The sequence below is a fragment of the Hippocampus zosterae genome, chromosome 7, assembly GCF_025434085.1.
Source record: "Hippocampus zosterae strain Florida chromosome 7, ASM2543408v3, whole genome shotgun sequence".
In the NCBI taxonomy this organism is placed as follows: Eukaryota; Metazoa; Chordata; class Actinopteri; order Syngnathiformes; family Syngnathidae; genus Hippocampus; species Hippocampus zosterae.
The window spans coordinates 19,999,552-20,021,133 of record NC_067457.1 but is presented as its reverse complement, the minus strand read 5'-3'; the positions used below and the strand labels follow the sequence as shown (position 1 = coordinate 20,021,133).

At 43.8% G+C, this 21,582-nt stretch overlaps 1 protein-coding gene across 2 annotated transcripts in view; it reads right to left on the bottom strand.

Moving 5' to 3' along the window:
- Nucleotides 1-479: 479 nt before the first annotated feature.
- The window catches only part of vps50 (VPS50 EARP/GARPII complex subunit), a 47,209-nt gene continuing 26,106 nt past the window's right edge, over nt 480-21,582 (bottom strand). Inside the window, exons 14-29 of one of the 2 annotated variants that reach the window (XM_052069256.1) lie at nt 20,861-20,952; nt 20,684-20,778; nt 20,265-20,363; nt 19,842-19,932; nt 19,346-19,531; nt 17,876-17,994; nt 16,582-16,688; nt 16,015-16,136; nt 14,047-14,124; nt 13,566-13,646; nt 6,559-6,707; nt 6,230-6,326; nt 5,414-5,572; nt 3,065-3,186; nt 1,558-1,747; nt 480-1,415 (exon numbers count right to left, since the gene is read on the bottom strand). In XM_052069256.1, coding sequence (XP_051925216.1) covers nt 1,296-1,415; nt 1,558-1,747; nt 3,065-3,186; nt 5,414-5,572; nt 6,230-6,326; nt 6,559-6,707; nt 13,566-13,646; nt 14,047-14,124; nt 16,015-16,136; nt 16,582-16,688; nt 17,876-17,994; nt 19,346-19,531; nt 19,842-19,932; nt 20,265-20,363; nt 20,684-20,778; nt 20,861-20,952 — 1,907 coding nt within the window. In that variant the 3' untranslated portion in view covers nt 480-1,295. The remainder of the gene's footprint in view (nt 1,416-1,557; nt 1,748-3,064; nt 3,187-5,413; nt 5,573-6,229; nt 6,327-6,558; nt 6,708-13,565; nt 13,647-14,046; nt 14,125-16,014; nt 16,137-16,581; nt 16,689-17,875; nt 17,995-19,345; nt 19,532-19,841; nt 19,933-20,264; nt 20,364-20,683; nt 20,779-20,860; nt 20,953-21,582) is intronic. The other variant, XM_052069257.1, reaches the window with a different exon arrangement.

Below are 21,582 nucleotides of genomic sequence, written 5' to 3'. Positions count from 1 at the left end.
GAAGCCATCCTTTTATATTCTCCTGAACTTCGAGACCTGACGACGAAATGGGTGGGGCAAGTGCTGCAAGTATCTCGAGAAATTTATTTGCCCAAGTATAGACTAAGCGCATGAGGGTAACAGGCGACGACTTGGCGAGCCGCTCAAGATGTGCGCCATGAATCATGCATTGCCCATCTCTGTCAGAATGGATGTGAAGACCTCTGCAAAGTCTATACACGCACGCCTCTTCCCGTTTTCAGCCCGATAAGAGTGTGCAAAACACACCGCGTGGGTGGAGAGCAACCCGTGGAAGAAGAAAGCAAGGTTCCCTATGTGATGCGTGTTCTCATAACGTGTTCGCTGCTCTCGTCCTGAATCAATTAATCACGGGGCGCTTCCCAAATAACATGCGCAGCTGCTCATGACTTCATGACGCAAGAAAAGCACGTTTGAGTACGAGCAGCCAATGTGAGGCAGTTAGAAAAATGAACACGCACTCACTGTACATCGGTTCTGTGTTTATTACGGTAGGTACCATTATTGTGGTTCGAACCTTCCTCCATCTCTGACAGATCACTAAATGGTTAAGAACGATTTACATTTGTCTCCTTTGATGCATTACATGATAAAACCAGCAGGCATTGCGGTTGTGATAGAAAACACCAAAGACAAAGAGCCACAAATAAATACAGACGTTGGTGAAAACATTCACGTTTGTAATATTCTCCTCTGACGACGACACACGATCAGGAATATATACACTTATGGATTTTTTTATTTTTTTTTTGCATTTGCGGGATTCCATTGCAATTTCATAATCTAATCACGTCATTCGCACATAATAACGAACACAGTCAATTCTAGATGGTGCAGATATACAATCTCGCTGTAAATTACAATTTGATTCAAGATTCTTGAACAGAACAAACAAGAAAAGAAGCGGGAGCCATTCAGGCACAACTATCTAGTTCTCATTAGCTGGAGTGCACGAATAACAAGTAAAACATCATCTAAAAAAAACAAAAAAAAAAACCCCTCATAAACATCATGTGATTTTTTTTTTTAATGGCGACACAGTTCTCATCTCATTTATTACACGGTGAATTCCAGTTGTCGTTAACTGAAGGAAGAAAACTGCAGTGAAGTTATGATAAATAAAAAAAAAGATATAATAATAAAATAAAACAATGAGGTTGATAAGCGTTGTGGTACAGATATGAACTTGGAGTAATATCCATCGAAGCAGCAGGTGGTTCATGTCAGAAGATTCCACTGTCCATCTCCTCACGCCGCTTGGTCCATTTGTGAGCGGTCTATCTCTTGGGTCTGTCAATGTCGTCAATGGCAGCCAGAAGTTTCTGGCGGGCTTTCTTGTTTATATGGGAGCCCAGACAAACGTTCACCAGGTTTGCGAGCTGCTTCATGGAGTACTCCTGAAAAGCAAAGCAGAAAAGGGTGTTGTTGTTTTTTTTTTTTTTGAGAGGGGTGGCGGTATGTTGTTTTTCTTCTTGAGGCCAGGTCATTTGTCGACAAGGTCAAACAAAATTCGACAAATGACTGCCACTGATGCCTCACCCTGTGGTTCTTGATGAACTGCTCCATATCGTTCTCCGTCATGTAGTAGGCCTTGATGTAGGTTTCGACAAACTCCTTATCGGGAATGGGTCTGAGGTCAGTCAGCTTCTCCAACTTCATCAAGAACTGCTGGAAGTCCAGCTGCATTAGGGCCCGACCTTCGTTGCTGCATTTTTTCACATTGGCATAGCTACAAAAGAGGGGCAGGAAATCACATGTTGTGGTGTCTGCCCGCCGGAGAATGTTTCATTATTTTACTCGCGCCATCGTGGGCAGACCCCATATTCGGGCTCGCCAGCCTCATTTCGCTCGGTTGACGTCGCCAGATGGCACGGCGCTGCGTTCCTTTTCAAGCTGCAGATCACAGGCCCTCTTGTGCCGCAAAGGCGCCACGAGCCAAACGGTGCTCGGAACTTGCCGCTGAATCTCATTAGAAAGCTGACATTAGCCAAACTAACGGGCTGCGCTTGAGTGCATGAGAATTATATTTTTGCTCTTTAAATGGGGTAAATGCAGACGATTAAATCCAAGGAAGGTTGAACACCAACCCATATTCTCCTGTGTTAGGTTTTCAGGTGCTAGAGCCTATCCCAGCTAAAGATTTATAATTAGCGCATGAAAAATTTTGATTTCCTTTTTTTTCTTCTTCACATTAGCATTTAGCTTTTGCGCAAAGCATATATGGTTTGGTTGAATCTTTTTGCTGGTTTAGGCAGACAATGTTGAATGAATTATCTCATTCCGGTTGACTCGAAACACACTGCAACCTGTTTGGAGAACCGCAAGAGCGACATTGAGGAAAACTTCAAAAAAAGTGTGTTTCGGATTCCTCTGCAGATACGTAGTTTTTCCCTAGCGAAGCTAGCGCTTTATGAATTTTCTTTTTTTAAGTTTGGAAAGAAAACGCAGACGCTACCTGCCATCAAAACTGCACCAGGTGAGCAGAGAAAAATAGGTAGACAATGAGGATGTGTGCAATCATCAAGATTCTTATGTCACTAATCCACTCTGTGCTGTTTTTTTTTTTTTAACCCTTCAAAACAGTTGGCTGCAGCCTCACTCCATCAAGATGAGAGCGCTTCAGCACGCCTCTGATGTAACAAACCACTCCGCACGTCCACTCAACCACAAGGACGCAGGTAGTGTTAAAAAAAAACATGCACAGGCCCTTCCTGTCCCCTATCAAAAGCCCTACTTGGTGCTGACAAGCAAAAAAGCGATGCCATGCATAACCAAGGGATGTGTCAAGAACATGTTACAGTTAGTACGAGTGGCCCGCCTCATGCGATTCCCCGATGAGTCCGGACGAGACGGCGGAAGAGCAAAGCGAGCGGGACGGGATGAATGTCGAGCTGTTTTGTGAAAGCGTCATCCCAAAGGATCTCCGCAAAGTCCGCTCTGGCACGAGCCGGACATACGGGCGGTTGTGCGCCCGTGTGTCCAGGCGCATGACGGCATCATCTTCGGGATGATTCTCAAGTCAAAATATGTAAATGAACTGTCTTACCCCTCGACAAGAGTCCTGTTGGCCAAGCGGATGCAGTGCTCCCAAAGGACATTGGACACAGGCAGTGGGATGCGCACCTGTCTGGAGACGTCACCAAGCCGCTGGTTGAACATCTCAAACTCCTTTTGTATCAGAAAAAGAAAAAGCAGACATTAGGTCAATCAAGACGGATGACTCATTCTTTTATTCCCGCGCAAACGCTATTTCAGGAAGTCCAATCATGGGCATAGTTTACGATCTCCTTAAATGAGGCTCTTTCGTACGTTTCAGAGGTCAGGTGACCAGAAATTGTTGTGTTTTATCAAACGACACGTTTTTTTTTTCTCCCATGATTCATGAGTGGGGCAAATGTGGGATTGTATGGTTCCAGATGAAGACTTCATGAATTGTCCTTAAAAAGCACATGTATGCGAAAATTAAAGTAAGCTAGCGCTGATTATATTAATGTATTCTGTTTTGATAGATAGCCGGTTTGGATTTTCTTCTGACTTATCAAAATCATGTTAACCTATTTTTGGTCTCGGGTTTTGGCCAAGTGTGACACCGCTTTGGCCCGCCGCGTGAACGTCTGATGTCGCTCACTGCGGTCCAAGGGATGCTTCAGGTGGAAGATGCGTGAATGTTCACACGCACGGAAACGTTGCTCTCCGCTGCGAGGTGGACGCGACAATCACACCGGCGCAACACAAACCAGAAGCTTGATAGCCGGCGCGCAAACCTGTACTGTTATTTCGTCTTAAAATAGCCTCACAATAGTTCCTTTACTTCAGCGTTTTCTCAATGAAGCAATTTGGAGGCGACGGCATCTCCATGCCAATTTATATGCAAATCAATGTCATTGTTGAATGTTGGTGATAAACGTGAATTCATGAATAAAATATTCTTCTGTATGCAGTATAACCCCCCCCCCCCCCCCCCAAAAAAATGTGTGGCACGCTGGTTTCCATCAATGCACAATGCGCTTGCATTATGTGTATCTGACAAGTTGTGAAAGTAGGTTATTAGTACCCGATGGGGAGAGGGACATGCCGGTTGTAAGAGGCACCGTGTTAGTCCATCAAGCGGACAATTTTGACACCGTAAGGATTTAATCCAGTGACTCTGGGATTGCAATTTACCTCAAGAAATAAATTAGTTCCAGAGCCGGACAAAGATCTGTGAGCCATGCAGGAATTCAAAGAGGTGAGTCGAACTTCTTTTTCGGTACAAAATACTTTTCCCTCTGAGTAGAATATTTTATTATGTATGACTCCATTCATAAATGCATCATCTCTGGACTCTGAGACAGATATGTGATTTAACACATTCCTTAACAGGGATGTGGGTCCCGTGCACAAGCGCACACACCGCAAACTTTTTCTGACTTCTCGGTTTGACCTTCTCCCTCCCCTTCCAATGCAAAATGTATGATGAGCATGCCTCGAGGTGCATATTTAGCGGGTTTACTTTCACTTCAGCGACAGACACAAAATGATGAAAACTCTCTGCTCCACGACACACACACAATACAATACATTGTGATTTATATAGCGCTTTCACAACAGCTACAGCTGTAACAAAGCGCTCAACAAAACAGTTAACATAAAGTAAAATAATAAACACATTACATATATATTAACTGAATTTAGTTATTTGCGTAATGTTCTGCAAAAGAAAAAAAATGTAAGAAGATTCGAGGTCCACTCTTGTACGTGAACACAGGCTTCAGTGGGCACAAATCAGAACAAAACAAAAAAAAAAAAAGGAAAAAAACAGGTGACTATATTGGATTAATATAAGTCCTGTAATACTTCTTGGGCAACAAATCCAATTTGCAAAAGAAGAAAAAAAAATAGAGTTTGCTCAGCGTGACCTGTTGCCTTTTGGCTCAGCTTCACTTAATCAAATTTCCTTTTTTTTTTTTTTCGGCCAGTGTGGCAGAAAGAAGCCTGCGTTCTCGTGAAAGGAGAAGAATGGTGTAGGTACAGATGACGTAATAGCGAAATGCACATTTGTTGTCGACACCTGTATTTGATGTTTGTGAAGGAAAACGAATGACTGTTGCTCTTCAAGTCGAGTCAAAAATCCATTACGATCGATCTACTATCTTAAGTCAGTTTTATGATGGACAACAAATTCACGTATATGTACGCTCACTCTCTTGCTTGCGTTCTATTTTGGTACTCTGCCGTCCGCCCACATTCCCAAAACATCCATGTTCAAACTCGCCCATTGATGTAAATGGTTCTCCAAAATTAGCCGGGAAAGGCTCCGCCCGTTTGTGACCATATTGAGGACAAGCGACGCAGAAAGTGGATAGAATCCAAGGTGGGCTAAAACAACGGGAAACAATCTACGGTCACACCTTACCTTTAAGAGCACATCCACATATATGTTGTGCTGGGACATGATCTCTTTAATGTCCCATTTGACGCCGGACATCAGGAGCAACATCTGCTCATAGTCGATGGCCTTGGCAGCCACGATCCAGTAAATGGGCTTCCGCAGTTCGCCGGCCGTCGACACAGTCTGAGAGAAGGAACATCCCACTGTCATTTTGGCACGTGGTCAAATTAGAATTTTCGAATAATGTTTCACTTATTTTTTTGGGGACAATAACACTTCATGCGGGCAACCGGTTTGCATGTGCGCGATTACATTGTCATAACCTGGCATTCAATCATCATTTAAACATCTGAAATGTCAAGTTCTTCACCAAAGAAAGTGGCAGGAAAAGATCAGCGTGCTGACTTTCGAGTGACAATTTCTTTTCTTTTTTTTTTTGCAGAACACAGAGATAATGGCACACAGTGATGGGTTACTTGGCCGTTGCTACCGGAGCAGAAATTGGTTTCTCAAGAAGTAAAAGTCGGCACTGGTTGAAAAAAAATGACGTGAGATACTTCACAGAGAACAAGTACATCGGTGTTACATCGGGCCCCAAAAATTCAACTCAAAAGAGCAAAAAAAAACAAAAACAAAACATTGTCAAGAATGATCACCTCGTGTAACAATAAGATGCTTAGACATTTAAATGAAAAATATGTCACATTCGATCACGACGGTAGGCTTGGTCGCCCCCGCTGTTGCTCGATTAGCAATTCGAATGGAGGCGTCTGTCGCTGACAATGACAAATCATATTTGGAGTAATTAGACTAAAGGGTGCGGGATTTTGCGTGCTCTACCTGGGAATAGAACTGCTGCAGAAAAGGCTTCTTGGCAGCGGGCATCATTGTGTCCAAATGGGATTGAAGCGACTCAAACTGCTCAGCCAAAAACACACTGAGAAAAGACGAGCAGAAAATGTTGCCGATCAAGGCGGCGGCGTCTCGTCTCCCAAACAGGTACGGAACATTCTGAAATCAAGTCTACAATATTCATCTCATTTCGACTTTTAGTCATGTCCTCTGGACCTTCCGAGTCTTTAATGGCCGAAATGTACATTGGATTGATCACGTTTCATTATTTCATGTTCACATCGGCTGCTTACGTTTTTTTTTGAGGGGCTACTTACAGGGACTCGGTGGCGACCACTCTCTGCGCCAGCCCATAAAGCGTGCCACTGTTTGTGAGGACCACCATTTGGCTGAGGTGGGGGCTCGGCACCTTCTCCTTCCTGTCCTCAGAGGGAGCGTGCATGCTAGTAGCTTCACTGCTGGCCTCCTGCAAGGGAAAGAGATGCATGCAACGGATTAGCATGCGGCCTAAAGCAAACGTAAACTCAATTTTTTGGTTTTTGTTTTAATGCTTCACTCATTCACTCCCAGAGACGTTTTTAAACGTCTTTTCAGACTTGGTCTAGAATTGGCTGGTACTGAATGAGTTAATTTTTGAGTTTTCAGGGATATACAGGATATATACAGTATATCTTGCGAAGATGTGCTGTGGAACCTCATCTTCTTACTTGACTCGTTTGACAACAATGTTAACTTCGCAAAATGGCGCAAACATGAAGTGAAATTGTAATTTAAAAAAACCCTGAAGACTAAACAAAGCTCAACTGTTCTTGAAAATTGTGAATTCTAGACAAAAAAACCCTAACTTTCATGAGAATATGGCAACGCACTGGCCAGTGGCGACTCCAGAACGGCGATCCATGGGGAAGCGTCTCTTCATTCAAATCGAAGCAAAACGTACTGCTTGTAGCCATTTGGGAAGCAAGTTCAGAATGACAATATTTTGGGGGTTGGTTTCATCAAATTATTTTTTTTCCCCCCATATCACCCACTCATGTTTTACACGGTTGATTGAAAAGCCAGAAGGGAAACGGGGAAGACGAAGAACTCGCCAGGGAGGAAGACTACACAGAGAGAAAAAAAATGAAAACAGAAGAGAGACGGAGGATGTCAGCCCTGGAGGAGAAACTGCCCATTAAGGCAGAACCACTTGAGAAAAAAATAAAAGTGAAACAGCGTACATTTTTTTTTCTTTCCCCCTGATGAAACATGTGACGCAACACGGCCATGTGAGAACCTTGGCGCTTCGAAAACAGCCTCCTGGCGGATCGATGGCAATCACGCAACTAATAAATGGCTGTGAGCTGCGCCGCTATTAAGAGTGCTACAGATCATTCTCTCACAAAAGCACACTCCAGGGCATAGCGGCGCGAATGCTACAAATGGCCACTACTGGTCCACGCTGTCAGGGTTTTCGAAGCAAAAAGTGTGCAAACGAAAGAAAGCACAAAACGAGAAATGAACGGGGCGGGGGGGGTGGGGGGGGGTCACAAGGCACCGTAACATCTGTGGTGAACGTCTCTACTTTTCGTGATTATTCAGGAGAAGGAAAGATGAGTATCGATAAAAGTCGCGGCTTGAAATGTTGGATTTCAGTGAGCGGACATACTGTAAATCGCGTGCTGCGTTTGAGTTTTGCAAATCTTACTTTCTTACAGTGCTGTATATATAACACCTCCGCACCTCTGCCCCTAAAAAAATAGTTCAGAAATGAATGAAGTATTCCGTTCCAGAGACATCCATGTAATTATTGTAATTATCTAATCAGGGCAGGGAGTAGCAGGAGATTGTTCCCGATTTGAAAAACAATTAAGAATTGGCCTTTGCTTACATTGAACTTTTTTTTCAAACACGCTTGATGGATTTAAAAACGCAATAAATTCACTCTCGCAGGACTGTAGCTATTCAACTCCCGTGCTCATTTCAGCATGTGTTTATTAATCCTTTCATGCACCCTGGAACCAAGGGGTGTCAAACTCATTTCTGTTGCGGGGCCACTTTGGAGTTACGTCTTCCCTCGGAGGGCCGTTATGACATCTCGTCGTGTTATTATTTGTAACACAACAAATTGACGGATTACTAGTTTTGAAAGCAGTCAACGATAATGATTTTCAAGTGTGTGCAAACAGGGTCACAAAATTATTGCAAAATCTCACCATTTATTTATTTATATGTGACAACTGGACATTTTGGTCCAGATTTTAGCAAGGATCATGGAAGTTGACACATATGATTTGCTTCGGCGGGCCACATAAAATCATGTGGCGGGCCGGATCTGGCCCCCGGGCCTCGAGTCTGACACCAGTGCTGTTACCTGATAACACGAGCAACTGTCAACTGAAGGGGTTAAGATAAGATCGCAATGAGCGCTTCAAAACAAACTCGGGTGTAAAAATCTCAAAAGGATCTGCGCTGCCTTGTAGAACAATCAGTTTTTCCCCTTCAAAGATAAATTGTCCTCTCCCGGTATGGACGATATACTGCAACGATGTCATACATCTTTGATCCTACCAGCTCCCCGAAAAGATGAAAACGTTTTCCCTCACACACATCCTTCTCAAAGCTTCTGTAAAGAATTCTTTCCCTGAGCCTGTCAGCGAGTAATAACGAAGAGTTTGCCCGGAATACCGCTTTCAAGATTCTTTCCGGTCATTCATATTCAGCGAATGTGCAAAGGGGGGGAAAAAGTTGTTTCGATTGTGTCTGTTGGTATTAATGCCACAAACGCACGCAACACACACTTGTCCCATGTGGAGCACGTGCTCGGTTAAAAGACGAGGCCATCAAAGCGTGGGAGCTTATCTACCCTTGTCTAATGATTTCAAAATAAAGGATTGAATTCCCATTGGAAAGAAAGGATACATACGGAGATTTTGCATCGAATGAGGCGGGAGATAGATCAGACGCGGGATAAGAGCGTATGCCCCGCTGTTTCGCTTAAAAGCAATGAAAAAGATAAAGCGGCAGGATTTGCTCACTTGAAAATGACAAACCAGCAACAGGAGAAGCACAATGACTTTGTGAAGTGTCGCACGGTACTCGTTGGGCGGGGATTTGTTTTCCCTCATTGGGGCTCTGGTAGTGTGTTGCAGGAAAGCCAGGATCAAGATGAACAGCGTCAGACCGCTCATCCGCAGGCGACAAAATCACCGTATTCAAGTCCAACTGCATTTTCATGTCAGGCAAGCGTGTCAGTTTTGCGCATGACACAACAAAGTTGCTCGGCAGCAGCAAATGCGCAGATTTTTTTTATTTTATTTATTTATTCCCCCCCTCAGATCGGTTTCTCAAATTTTGCGTCATTTCAAGTTGAACCCTTTCAGGTGCAGCGGTCACGACAGTGGACAGCCTATCATATTATCAGGTTATCCTTAGTGGTGCATGAAAGCGTTAAAAAAAAAAAACATCCCTGAAAAAGTGAGATGTGATACTGATCAGATCATACCATTTGGTGAATTCAATTTAAATCTCCACAACAGCTGTCACAACATTTTTTGCTGCCGACTAATATACAGTGACGCAAAACAATCTCGAGCATTGTTCGTGTACAGGTGTGCCTCTGAAAATTTCAATGTTCTTTTTTTTTTTACCGCCGTTTCCAATAAAACGTTTTTTTAAAATGTATTTATCTATTAATAAAGGGAATTCAAATCATATCGCAGCCATCATAAATGAGGCTTTCAACAGGGGATTATAAATCTATTTGGTGAAGTGTCTCAATTTATCATGATTGACTGCTTATTCCTCTCCAGTGTACCCGGTGGGGGGGGGGGGGGGGGGATGTGGGGGCTGGAGGGGGGGGGAGGGGCATGGTCAGTTCAAGTGGTCTGGCTCCAAGGCAATTACTGTCAAGTGGATCTTTTTGCACCTCTTTGTCACACAATTACCGGATATTTTGTTCTCATTAGACACGTTAAATGAACCTTCCTTGATTTTGTTTTGACAATCACTCGGCGCCTTAGAGCCGTCGTGGAGCTGACAAAAATGAATCTGACGAGAGTGACGCGTTTGGGATTCAGAGACAGCAGTTGAACACGAGGATGCCAAAATGGACAGTATCCGGATCGCGTTGAGCTGAACTGGCGGACTTATGTTGGCGGTTAATTCAAGTCAAGTCGACATTTCACTGCTTTTGAAATCAATACCGTAAAGACGCTTCATCATATGGATGGCTAACCCAAACCCCTGATCCTTCCAGCTGTGGCAAATAATTAAAACAAAGGTGTCGGGGGTGCGCGCTGTAAATATTTAAATGACAGCGCTTCCATGCACAGCAAGATGTTTCTTCCCACGGGAACTGCGATGAGTCACCGGTGGAAATTTAGGGAAGCGGCGGAAAGTGTCTCCAAAGGGGATAAATCGTCTCCTTCTGACTGCCAAGGTACGTGACCTACTGCTGAACCTTTCAAGCGAGGCCGCCTTGGTGCGCTCCAATCAAAAACCCCTCCAAGTGTCAATACTTGTGATCGTCTGACAAATGCGGTCAGACCGTAGAGCTTTAATTATGATCCATAACCGCTGTCAAAAGCCAGTCCCTACTCAAAGCGAGTGAGCAGGCCACAACAAAGACACTTATCGCGACAGCGATGTGCCCTGAAAGGTGACGATCCAATTACCGTACTGTAACGTGTTTGGTGTGCGACAAGCGGGCTGTGCCGCTTATATGGGAGCCAGCTCACCATACTCTGTCGATTGTGATGTATGAAATATTACTCAAGCCGAGCATCCAGAAATTAACATACGCAACCCACTCAACTCGTCGCAACTCAGCAATCACAAGATCCAAAAGAATAGGAAAATATGGACGTAATGTAATGTAACATGCATTGTACTTTTAAATTGCTGTGCTCAGCAGAACTTTTTTTTTTAATTAGCAAAACAGAAGCACCAAACTAATGCGTAAAAAAACAAACATCCCAGATGAATTAAAGTGAAAGGTCTTAAGGTGTGCACCGATGGTTCCGTTAGGGAAGCTACCGTACACACACTCGGCTTACTTTAACTCGGCCTGTCTCGATTCTTCCGTAGTATAAATTGAGTGGCACAAAATAACAAACTATGCCTGAATTAAGTTATAAAAGCCTATAATCATGAACATATAGTAGTGAACAACAAAAGGGATGGAAATAAAGGCAGGGGCAGAACAGGAAGACATGACAAGAAGAAATGTCTTGTTCATTAAAAATCCAAGTGTGTGACGGCTTGAAATGTTGCCTCGGGCAAGGGGCTCTCAACATCTGTCACAGCTGAACTTTCAACCAGGGACACCGTGGACACAGATGGGCCTCGGCCATGAATTTGATATAGCGCCGTCATCAAATGTTCCCGCAGAAACATCATCAATGACAACAAGCGTTTACACGGTGCAGCTGATCCCTTCCAAAATATCAACTAAAACCCGAAAAGGGGACTCGTAAGAAGAGGAAAATGAAATTTAACTCATTCGGTCATAAATTCCCTCTCTCTTGAACAAGCTTTAAATTGAAAAAATATATGTCAGCGAGCTATCATGAAGGCAAACATGATATTAACCCTTTCATGCGCCAGTAATGATAACCTGATGACACGAGAAGCCGTCCACTGTAGGAAGCGCGGTTGATATTATTCCTCTTTTTTTCCCCCCCGGCGGATCTTCCAATTGAAGGCGAGTCCACTCCGTACCTGAGACGAAATGAGATGCTACCTCACGTGGGACTCTGAGTCATTACCAGCACGCTGGCTTTAGAATCAAAGCGCCGCGACGTCAAATCACGGGAGCGCAACCGCAAGGATTTGACTGCTCGATTGAAACGCCGTGTCTAATTAACTCGAGAATGTGTTTACAAATGAGGTCCAACCTGCCCACTCTCTGGTGTACAAAGTCTTTCGCATTTGCATGCAAGTGCGAGACTGCGCCTGCGGACTCAGCCGCAGTTGGGTGGAAGCAAAAAAAAATCACTTGCGCTACTTAAAGGACAATTCGTGCTCAACCTGAGTACATGCCAAATCAAACTGGAATCAAGAAATCACTTACGTTGCGATCATGTGATTTTTCTTCAGAGCATTCCTGATTGTTGGCACTCAAAAGTTTGGCTTGAAAATGTTCGTCGGCCTTCGGTGAACTACGAAGACTTGTTTGGTGCCCGCTGAGAGCTGAGTGGCACTCGAAGAAATCTCATTCATCTGCGACAATTCCCTTCTCGGCACGGCTGCGGCGTTCCCAAACAGTAAGACGTTATTTGTACTCAAAAGCTCTCCAAAAAGTTTGGGGTTCCCTGTAAGCTTTTACGTTCTTATGTAATTTCCCATAACACTTTAAAATGACTGAAACTTAAATTCTGTTATGAAGATTTAGTCTTTTATCAGTTTTGAAGAAAATCTCAGCAAAGGCTGTGTTACAGCTCGTATGCTTCATCACATTACACTCGTTTTCCCTCCGTTTTATTTATTCAGCCATTTTAACTTGGGGGTTTTTCCAGCTTGCCTCTGCAGGATCCTTCCACATTCAATATTTCAGCATGCGTGCAGGGAATTTTGGTCAAAGTAAATCATGTTTTTTAACACAACACATACACTACTTCTATTTTGAATATAACAACACACTCACATAGCTTTACACAAGGTGGAAAAAAGCTAATTCCAGTTTGAAACATTTTTCAAAACGTATTCACAACGAAGAGGCAGAGTGAACTTCATTTGCATCAACTCTTACAGCACAGAGGAGACCGATTCGAGAACCAAGCCAACAATGTCATCAAAAGTTTCTATTTTGTTGTGGAGAAACAAAACTTCGGGCGGCAATGGAGACACAGCCAGATGAAAACCCGGAAAATGGCGACAACCGAAAAGCAGAAGTTAACAAGACGGCTTTGGGAACATCATGGATCAGACGAGCCAGGCTGCAGGAGGGGTGAGGGGGTTGGGGGGGTACGGCTAGCATCAGACTAATTGTCATCATTGAAGGCCCTAATGGAACAACACGTACGAATCCAGCCAGCCCTGGTCACTTAGGGGAAGGTATGTGTGTGTGAGTGACCGGTGGCCACCTAATGACGACCCGTAATGTATTTGGTGGCAACATAAGCTGCGGGCTCTCTCGGCAACAAGGCCACACATACGACCGCGACGGTGAGAGAGAATAGAAGAGGGGGAGGGAAAAAAGCATTAAAAGGAGAGAAATGGAGAGGCCATAAAGGAGAGAGCATGTTTGTGTCAGAAAATGAGCCCGGCAATGAGGTAATGAGCAATTGTAAAGCAGGAAAAAGAGGAAGCATGAGCGTGAGGAGACGGTGTACTGCAGTCGTACCATGTCAATGAGGCTCTCCTGGATACGGTTCAGTGTGGTTCGCAGTCTGCTGCTGATCAGGCCCAGACCCGATGATTCATACTGTGAAATACACACACACACACACACACACACACATGTTAGTGTCAGCAACAACTTCCTGTATGAGAGCGCACACTTCAGGAGAGTGTGAAAGCATGCCACACGCATACGCATCTGCGCTCATCTCATGTTCTCCGAGACAAGAGGATCCTCTTTCGACAGGGAGAGGGGTAACTGTAAGGGGCGCACATCAAAATAAAACATTCACACAAACTAACGCAGAGGACAGAAGAGGGTGGAGAGACTGGAAGCACTACAGAAAAAAACTTGAACGCCTCTGGAGTTACTTTCAGATGCACTTGGCGTCAGTCAAGGAAGCAGATCAGGCACACCTTCAAATCACCATACAAGTGCTGACTAGGGTGTGGAATTCGCAAGGCAGGCCTCATTCTACTCTTACCAAACAAGCCGGGCCCACCACTCGGGCTGTACCCGACTCTCTGCCACCATGAGAGGGCAAAGATGGGCTTGGGACAGGCTATAGATGACATAGGGACCACAGAAACGGGGCGGGGGGGAAAAGACAGTAAAATTACAACAGTGAGGATGAAAAGTCAGAACTACCCCCATAAAAATCTGAAACCACTCCAAAGGGAATTAAATGGAGGACTTCAAATTTAAATGTGCCTTCGAACTGACAATCACCCCAAAAAACAAAAAAGACTGTGACAGTCAGTTAACGAAGTGACGTTATGTGCGGCGATCATTAAAACAGGGCACGAACCGTGAAAAGAAAAACTTGACGGAGAATACCGAGTCACTGTGGCACTTGCCTGGTACAGTTTGGCTCGTTTGAAAAAACGTTTGAAGCCTCTGACATACTTTGTCAGACCAATTAAGCGGTTGATGTGGCCCAACAAAATAATTCGAGAAAAAGATCGAAATGGTTTGGTCTCACCTTAAAAATAACCATAAAATGTTCCCCTTTTTTATTTATTTATTTATTTATTTTTTAATATACAAGCTGTTATTTAACATGCCCCAAGAAGTAAGCGTGCAATCCTGCTCCGTTACATCCAGGAAAGCCGAAAGACAAATTGCACTCAAGGCTTTCCAGGAGTTACACAACAAATCAACTGTATATTAAATCACTCAAGTTCAGGAGGTCATTCCAAGTCTACATTCTGAAGTGCTCATTTTTTGGGACCTGTACCATTTGAGCAACAGCGTCGGATTCAGTCATTTGCCGTCTCCATCTGCGCAGTAGACACCCATGACTCTGCTTAGGCTCGAATTTGTCTCTCGCCAAAAGGAGACATTTTAGTGACGCATGCAAGTCTGAAATGCGGAGTCCAAAATCGTCTTTGCACTAAATCCAAACAGATCAACGCCTGATTATTTATGAAGTCTGTTCTGTGAAAATAATGCATCTTGAACCTACGTATGACAGACTTGGTTCAGCCAATATAGACACATACTGGGGGCATTTACCCCTTTGGAATATGAATCAGTCTTGACTTTTCAACGGGAAAAGTCAAGCGGATCCATCCTGGCAGAGCAAAAAGAGCAAGTCCTGGGTCAAAACTGCGGCATGCGTGCATCGCATAAGGGCTTTTGAAAGATTCATGGAGCGATTTGCATTTTACTGTACGTGCCTCTTTAAGTGAGACCATTGATGCAATGGGATGGTTCATAAAATCTTACTCAAAGATGGCAGATGATCATAAAAATAATGTGTCGCAGTGGGTGGAAGACGGTCAAAGAACTTTGAAGATGCGACTTACACGTCAGCTTCGTTTACCTCGGCGTGGCACGCGCATGCAAGCGTGAAGAATTTCTATTACAGCAGACCGCGTGGAGCGTTCGTCCACTTTATCTCTTTCAACTTAACGGGATAGAAGTCTCCATTTTCCTCTTGCTACCGTGACAGTAGGGTGACGACGCAACAAATGTGTTTTGTGGAGAATAGTTTAGCAAGACCCGGCTGGGCTGAGTTGGCGGTAGGCTGCAACCTTTCATTCCAATGGAATATGCACAGAGATAATCCAATTGCTTGTTACCGGACCCATTTGAATTTTGTTCCCAAGTCAAAACTCGTACACTGAGCCAAAATGCAGACTGGAGTCACCAACTCAGTTTATGGGTGAGCGAGTTTCGGAATATGCGAAGGATTCACCCGTGAGATCATAAATCTACAAGACCGGGAGGGGAATTTTCTCTCTACTGCAAGAATTCAACTCCCAGCGGGTCTCCTGTTGCTGTTACGGCAAAATAATCTGTCAAAATGAGGGTGAGCCTTTAGGTTACTCTGTCTAAATCTCAGTCAGGGGTGCATAATATTCTGTTGACGCAACTTCTCCCTGCGTTCCTGACCGCTGAGAACTGACTGAAGAAAAAAAAAAAAAGAGGAATCACTAGAATGCCGTACCATGTCATTTCGTCCAAAGAAGGCGTAAACGGCATAGAGGTAGTAGTCAAAGAGCTGCGACACGCAGTGGATGACGTCGAAGGCAATCGGCTTCAGAATGCTCATCATCTGCATGTATTTCCCTGACGGGACAAGACATCAGCGGTTAGAAAGTGGTGGAGTCAGGAAAATCTTTGGCTTTTTTCTTCAACATCATCGCGATTGAGATCAAGTTTCATTGCATCTGAAAGCTTCAAGTCACCGAGAATAGATACTTTCAGCTTTGTGGTCACATTTTGAAGAAAGCCCTTTTCTATTCCAGCAATGACCAAGAGCATAAAGCATCGTTTATGTACGTAGTGGCAAAAATATCCCACCAGCACATATTCCAAAATCTGGTGGAAAGTTGCTGGAGGTTCAAAGTGTGAAATTACGATAAAAATCCCATGATGTTTGTCGCTGCATCACATCACATTTGCATGCTGTAATAATGTCACACGGACATCGAGGTACCTCTTAAGAAGTGCAAGGGCAAAGCTAAGGGCAAAGACTATATAGTATGTGTACGTATGCACAAAAGGGACTCACCGACAAGCCGGATGACATTGAGAGTCGTGTTGGTAAGGATCGGAGCATTGGCTTTATTCAGGTTATAATCTGACCTCTTCTTGCTTCGTATGGTCTCGCGAGACACACTGTGACAGAAAGGAGACATGAACAAAATAGGTTATTAGTCTGTTGCAAAAGAGCAGGACAACAACCTCAGCGGGGGTGGAAATTGTTCTAATTGATCCATCAGTACGCATTATACAATGCCGGCGAGAAAGAAGGACCCGTAGGGTGAGGTCACTGCACCGGTGAAGCACGATGAACTGGACCCCTGACACCCGTCATTGAGCTACATTAACCAGCAATCATGACATAGGGCATTTAATTACTGGACGTGACCACGCGACCCAGTTCATCATGAGCCATTAGCTAGTACTGCTTAAAATAATGAGATATTAGCATTTTGGGAGCTTTAGGCCAATGCACGCGATGGAAACTGGAAAGGGGTTAAGTGATGGTGAGCGCCTGGGCAAAAGAGGCAGTGTGTCAGACCTTTAAAAGAATGAGATTCGACTCCGAGTGCATTCGTAATGGTGCAATTAATACGCGAGTTTGCATTGCGGGACAAGGCGTTTTCAATATAACGTACCACAACAATGCCTTTGAACTGGCAAGCTCCTGAATAAGTAATAGTATTGCACGTTTTCTTCGCTGTGTAATTTTGTGAAAGCACTGCGCCATTCAACGTTGCATCAAAAGAAAAATGTACTTTCAAGTCACTGACCCTCACGTGATATGCATTTGCACAATAAGGAGGTCCAATACAAGAGCGGCTTTTGTAAGGACGCCATCAAAGTTAATAAGATGTATACAATAGCGTGCTTGGATTGATATTGCTGTAGAATCAAAGCAGCAATCTTCCAGGTCCATGCGGCTAATCTAGCATGCGACCCGCGATACACAATGATCATAAAATTAGCCGTCGCCGGATTTGGTCAGACTAGTCAATTGATCTTGGCGGCGTTTGATAGCAACTGCAGTAATCACCGATGTGGAAAGAAAGGGAATATTTCATGATTTCATTCACGGGAAGCCTACAGAGCATGGTTAAAAAAAAAAAAGTAGTGGGTGACTTGCAGACTTGAAATAACAAATCTATCCATTTTGTAAACCACCGCTTACCCTCAATTAAAGTCATGGTTGAGTTCGATCATTTTATTTTTTTAAGCGCAAGTAATACCTGGGAGCGGAAAGGATAACACATGAACCTATTGTGAAACTCCGCTCGCTGTCCGGTCCCCCCCCCTCGCTGTGCGTCCTATGTGCAACTGACCTCTTGAGGGGGACGTCTCCCGTCTGCTCGTCAACGTAGTCCTGCTTGAGCTCCTCTGGGACGTCACTGTCGCTGTCGTAATCGTGATAAGTGCTCTTCTCCAGCTCGTCGGACTCATACTTTGAAAAGGGCAAAGAGAATGGAACACAAAAAAAAAAAGAAGGATCGGTGCGAGAGGAAAAAAAAAATGAAGCAAGGCCAAATAGAAAAATACACAGGTGGAACCTACTGTCGAGAAGGAGGTCTGAAGGAATAACACTTTTAAGACTTGTAACGTAGAACCGCATTGGATATGGACGAGCATATTGAAACTCAATGGACATGGAAATTTTCAAGGTTTTCCCTTCGGTAGTGAAAAGATTGAAAAAACAAACTACTGCCATGACTTGTTATTTACTAAATGTAATTACAACTCATATGACCTGGTGACATACAACTGCAAAAATGAGAAGCGTCTACCCTTTTGAGAACATAGCCATGAAAAGAAACACCTTCCAGATAAGAATTTGGTCACGGCTTACCAGAAATAATTTGATATATTCTTTTTTTTTTTTTTGTACTCCTTCACCGTAAGCTCCGGCATCACAACAGCTCGAGCTTACAGGCTTATGCACAAGGAACGCTTGGGCTGTGAAAGCCTGACATATTAGATAAGGCAATATGGCTTTAAAAAGGATAATATAGCCATTTAAAAATAACCAGTGTAATACAAAGAAAAATGTGGTATCTTTCATAAATAGACCTTGACAGCACAACTGAATGCTTTATTATTATTATTTTTTTAAAGGAGACAGTAGAAAATTGCGCGCACTGGACCCGCGCGCCTCTATTAGTGTGATATATGGGTGCAAACACAAGAGGCCAACTCTTCTTGGGCTGAGAGAGAGCGTACACAGAACCAATCACTCCAACTGTGTGCCAGTTCTTTTGTGTCGCAATCACTTCGAATGTGTCGTACACTGAATGACAACTGCTCTGTCTGGCCGTCACATACGGTTCAATATCACCATATAGCGTCTTTGGCATCCATACGACGACGACGACAATTAAGTTCACTTCACTTCTAAGCAGAAACGCTTTGTCTGTTGACAGAATACAAAATGGCCGAAATGTCATTCGCATGTCATTCAAAATTTCAATGGGGCGGATGGGGGCTGATGCGAAGCCCCCTCGGTGACTGTGTGACAATCAACTTGTCTCTTTATAAACGCCGCGGTGTATCTCAACAGGTAGCTCATTAATTAGTCATCGGCATCGCGCTGATGTTGACTTGACTCAATCAGAGGGCAGACGCTGTAAGCTGTCAACAAATGTATGAATGTCTAAAAATCTAATGTACTGTATATACTGTACCTCATGAACAATCACATAACACATAAATAATGTGTATCATTTGAAGTATTGATGATAGCCAAGAGGTTTATTTCAAATGATATTACGCAAGTGTTTGAGTGACTTTTGGGGACTCACCCCATTCGATGCCAGCACATCCTCTGTCTCTTCCTCTTTTTGCTCAATGTGCATCTCAAAAGGGTTTCCGTCTTGCAGGTATTGCTGGAACAGACACAGTTGCTCTTGGATTTGGATGGCAGAGGATGCACCCTGTCGGCTTGGGGAAAGCGGAGGGGAGCGACACTGGTCCATGAACTTGAACTCCTAGTTTATGGAAGGTGTGAAATAGAGGGGGGGATAGAGAGGATAGAGAAATAGAAAAGCTTTGAGAAAAGTCCCAAGTGAAAATAATGTTTTAAAAAGCAACTCACTGAATGAATACTGCAGATTATCTCCCTTTTTAATTGTCTGGTCTTTTTGTCTTATATCCATAATTGATCACAAATTCCTCGATTCTGATTTTACTGAACGACCCGTGCAAAGGCATCAACCGCGACACCAGTTTCATTTCCTTCTTTAAAACCTAGCAGTGTTTGTCCTGGGCACCTGATGACAAGGAAAGAGTTAAACTCACGTGGAGCTGGGAGATATTGAAGTTGGATTTGACGGGGCAAAGTTCCCATGTTTCATTCTCGAGAAACATACGCAGCTCCTCCAGCCGTGCCCTGAGAAATTGTAAAAGAAAGTAGAATAAAAGGAATGAGTCACAGCTTTTTTTTTTTGAAAAGCCTTCACAGTTCAAATAGATAAAGCCCTGACTGAGGCGCAAATTAAAACCATTTTTTAAAAAGTGATCATAATTTTCCAATTATCTCAAGACTCTTTACAATGCACTTTTAAGGTCATGCAAAAGGGGGAAAGGAAACGTGTCAAAAGCTGAAAATAAGCATTCACTGAGAGTCCAGATCAATGCGAATATCAATTGTTTTCTCCTGCAAATTGCACCCTGGGGATCACCTCGCCAATCTTGTTTGTCCTTGTTTGACCGCAATCCTACCTGTGATAGTTTTTAAAGTAGTTGACACTCTGGCGTTTGATGGACTCTTGCAGGACCTCAGATTTACTGCTACAGAACTCTTCACCAACCTGCATCAGCCTAGGGAGAGAATGCAGAGAGTTAAATGAACATGCATGAGCTATTAAATGGAAAAGTCTCTTGATGGGAATCTTATTTGGTTGAAGATCCTTAAAAACAAAGCAGCGGGTTGTTGCGATCGGGTTCTAATAAGAGTTGTTTTGAAACTACTTATGAGGAGAGCTCGGAAATGCTACAAATTGCGAGCAATGTTCTGAGTGGGCGTGGGTAGTGGGGGCAGTTGAATCAAATGAATGCTTGGTTCCTCCCCTGGGGTACAGTCATGATGAAACCCAAATCATTAGCAAGCAACAGCTACCTGCACTGGCATGAAACAATACCTGCTGATAACATCCAATACCACGATGAAGTCGTCATATTTGAAGTTGGACATGTCGGTCCCCAGGATGTAGGCTTTCACCTTTAACTGGACATCCTGACGGAAACGAGAGCAAAAGGTCAGTTTTGTTGGGACAGAAATGATAACGGTAAACGTCTGAAGAGAATCGGCGGCGAACCTGCCAGATCCGTGTCAGTCCGTGCTCCAGCTTCTTCTTGACATAGCTGCGGTCTATCGCCAACTCATCGGACTCTGTCGACACTGCGTCCTCTACATATTTTAAAAGAGAATAGAAAAAGGCTGAGAAACAAAACAAATTTCCTATTTCTTCCTGTGCATTCAAGCATGTAATCATTGAAACTTTCAGAGAGCAAAGGAGTGACAATTTGAAATTGCGCTATCACCGAAGGTAGTCGTCAATCAGGTGATGGGGGGGGGGGGGGAATTCTTCCAGCCTGCAGTGCTCAACAGCGGATGACAGTCACCGCAGAGTAAGTCTGTCTTCGTTGTGAGGTGGTGCAGCGAAACCAAATTCTTCACTTGGCCCACCACCTCACGTTGGCTGAGTACATTCGGGATGGAGAGCGAGAAGCAAGAGTGATTGATGAGGGGATCGGCGGATGGGTCTGTCAAGGTCATTTCCAATAGACAAAGAAACTTGCAGACAAAAGAAACACGGCGAAACCTCGGTTCAGTAAGGATCAGCGAGTATGGATTTGTCAAAGCCTGCAGGAAACCAACAGGGCCTTTGAGGTTGTTCTTTCACTACAATACACACACAAAATCAATTGGGCCACTAAAAAGCAGGTCATTGTGAAATGTGTTGGTAAATTGTTTGCAATAAAACCCTTGCCGCTATACAGTCAACGCAGATCTTTCTTGTTTGTCTCTCTCTCTCTC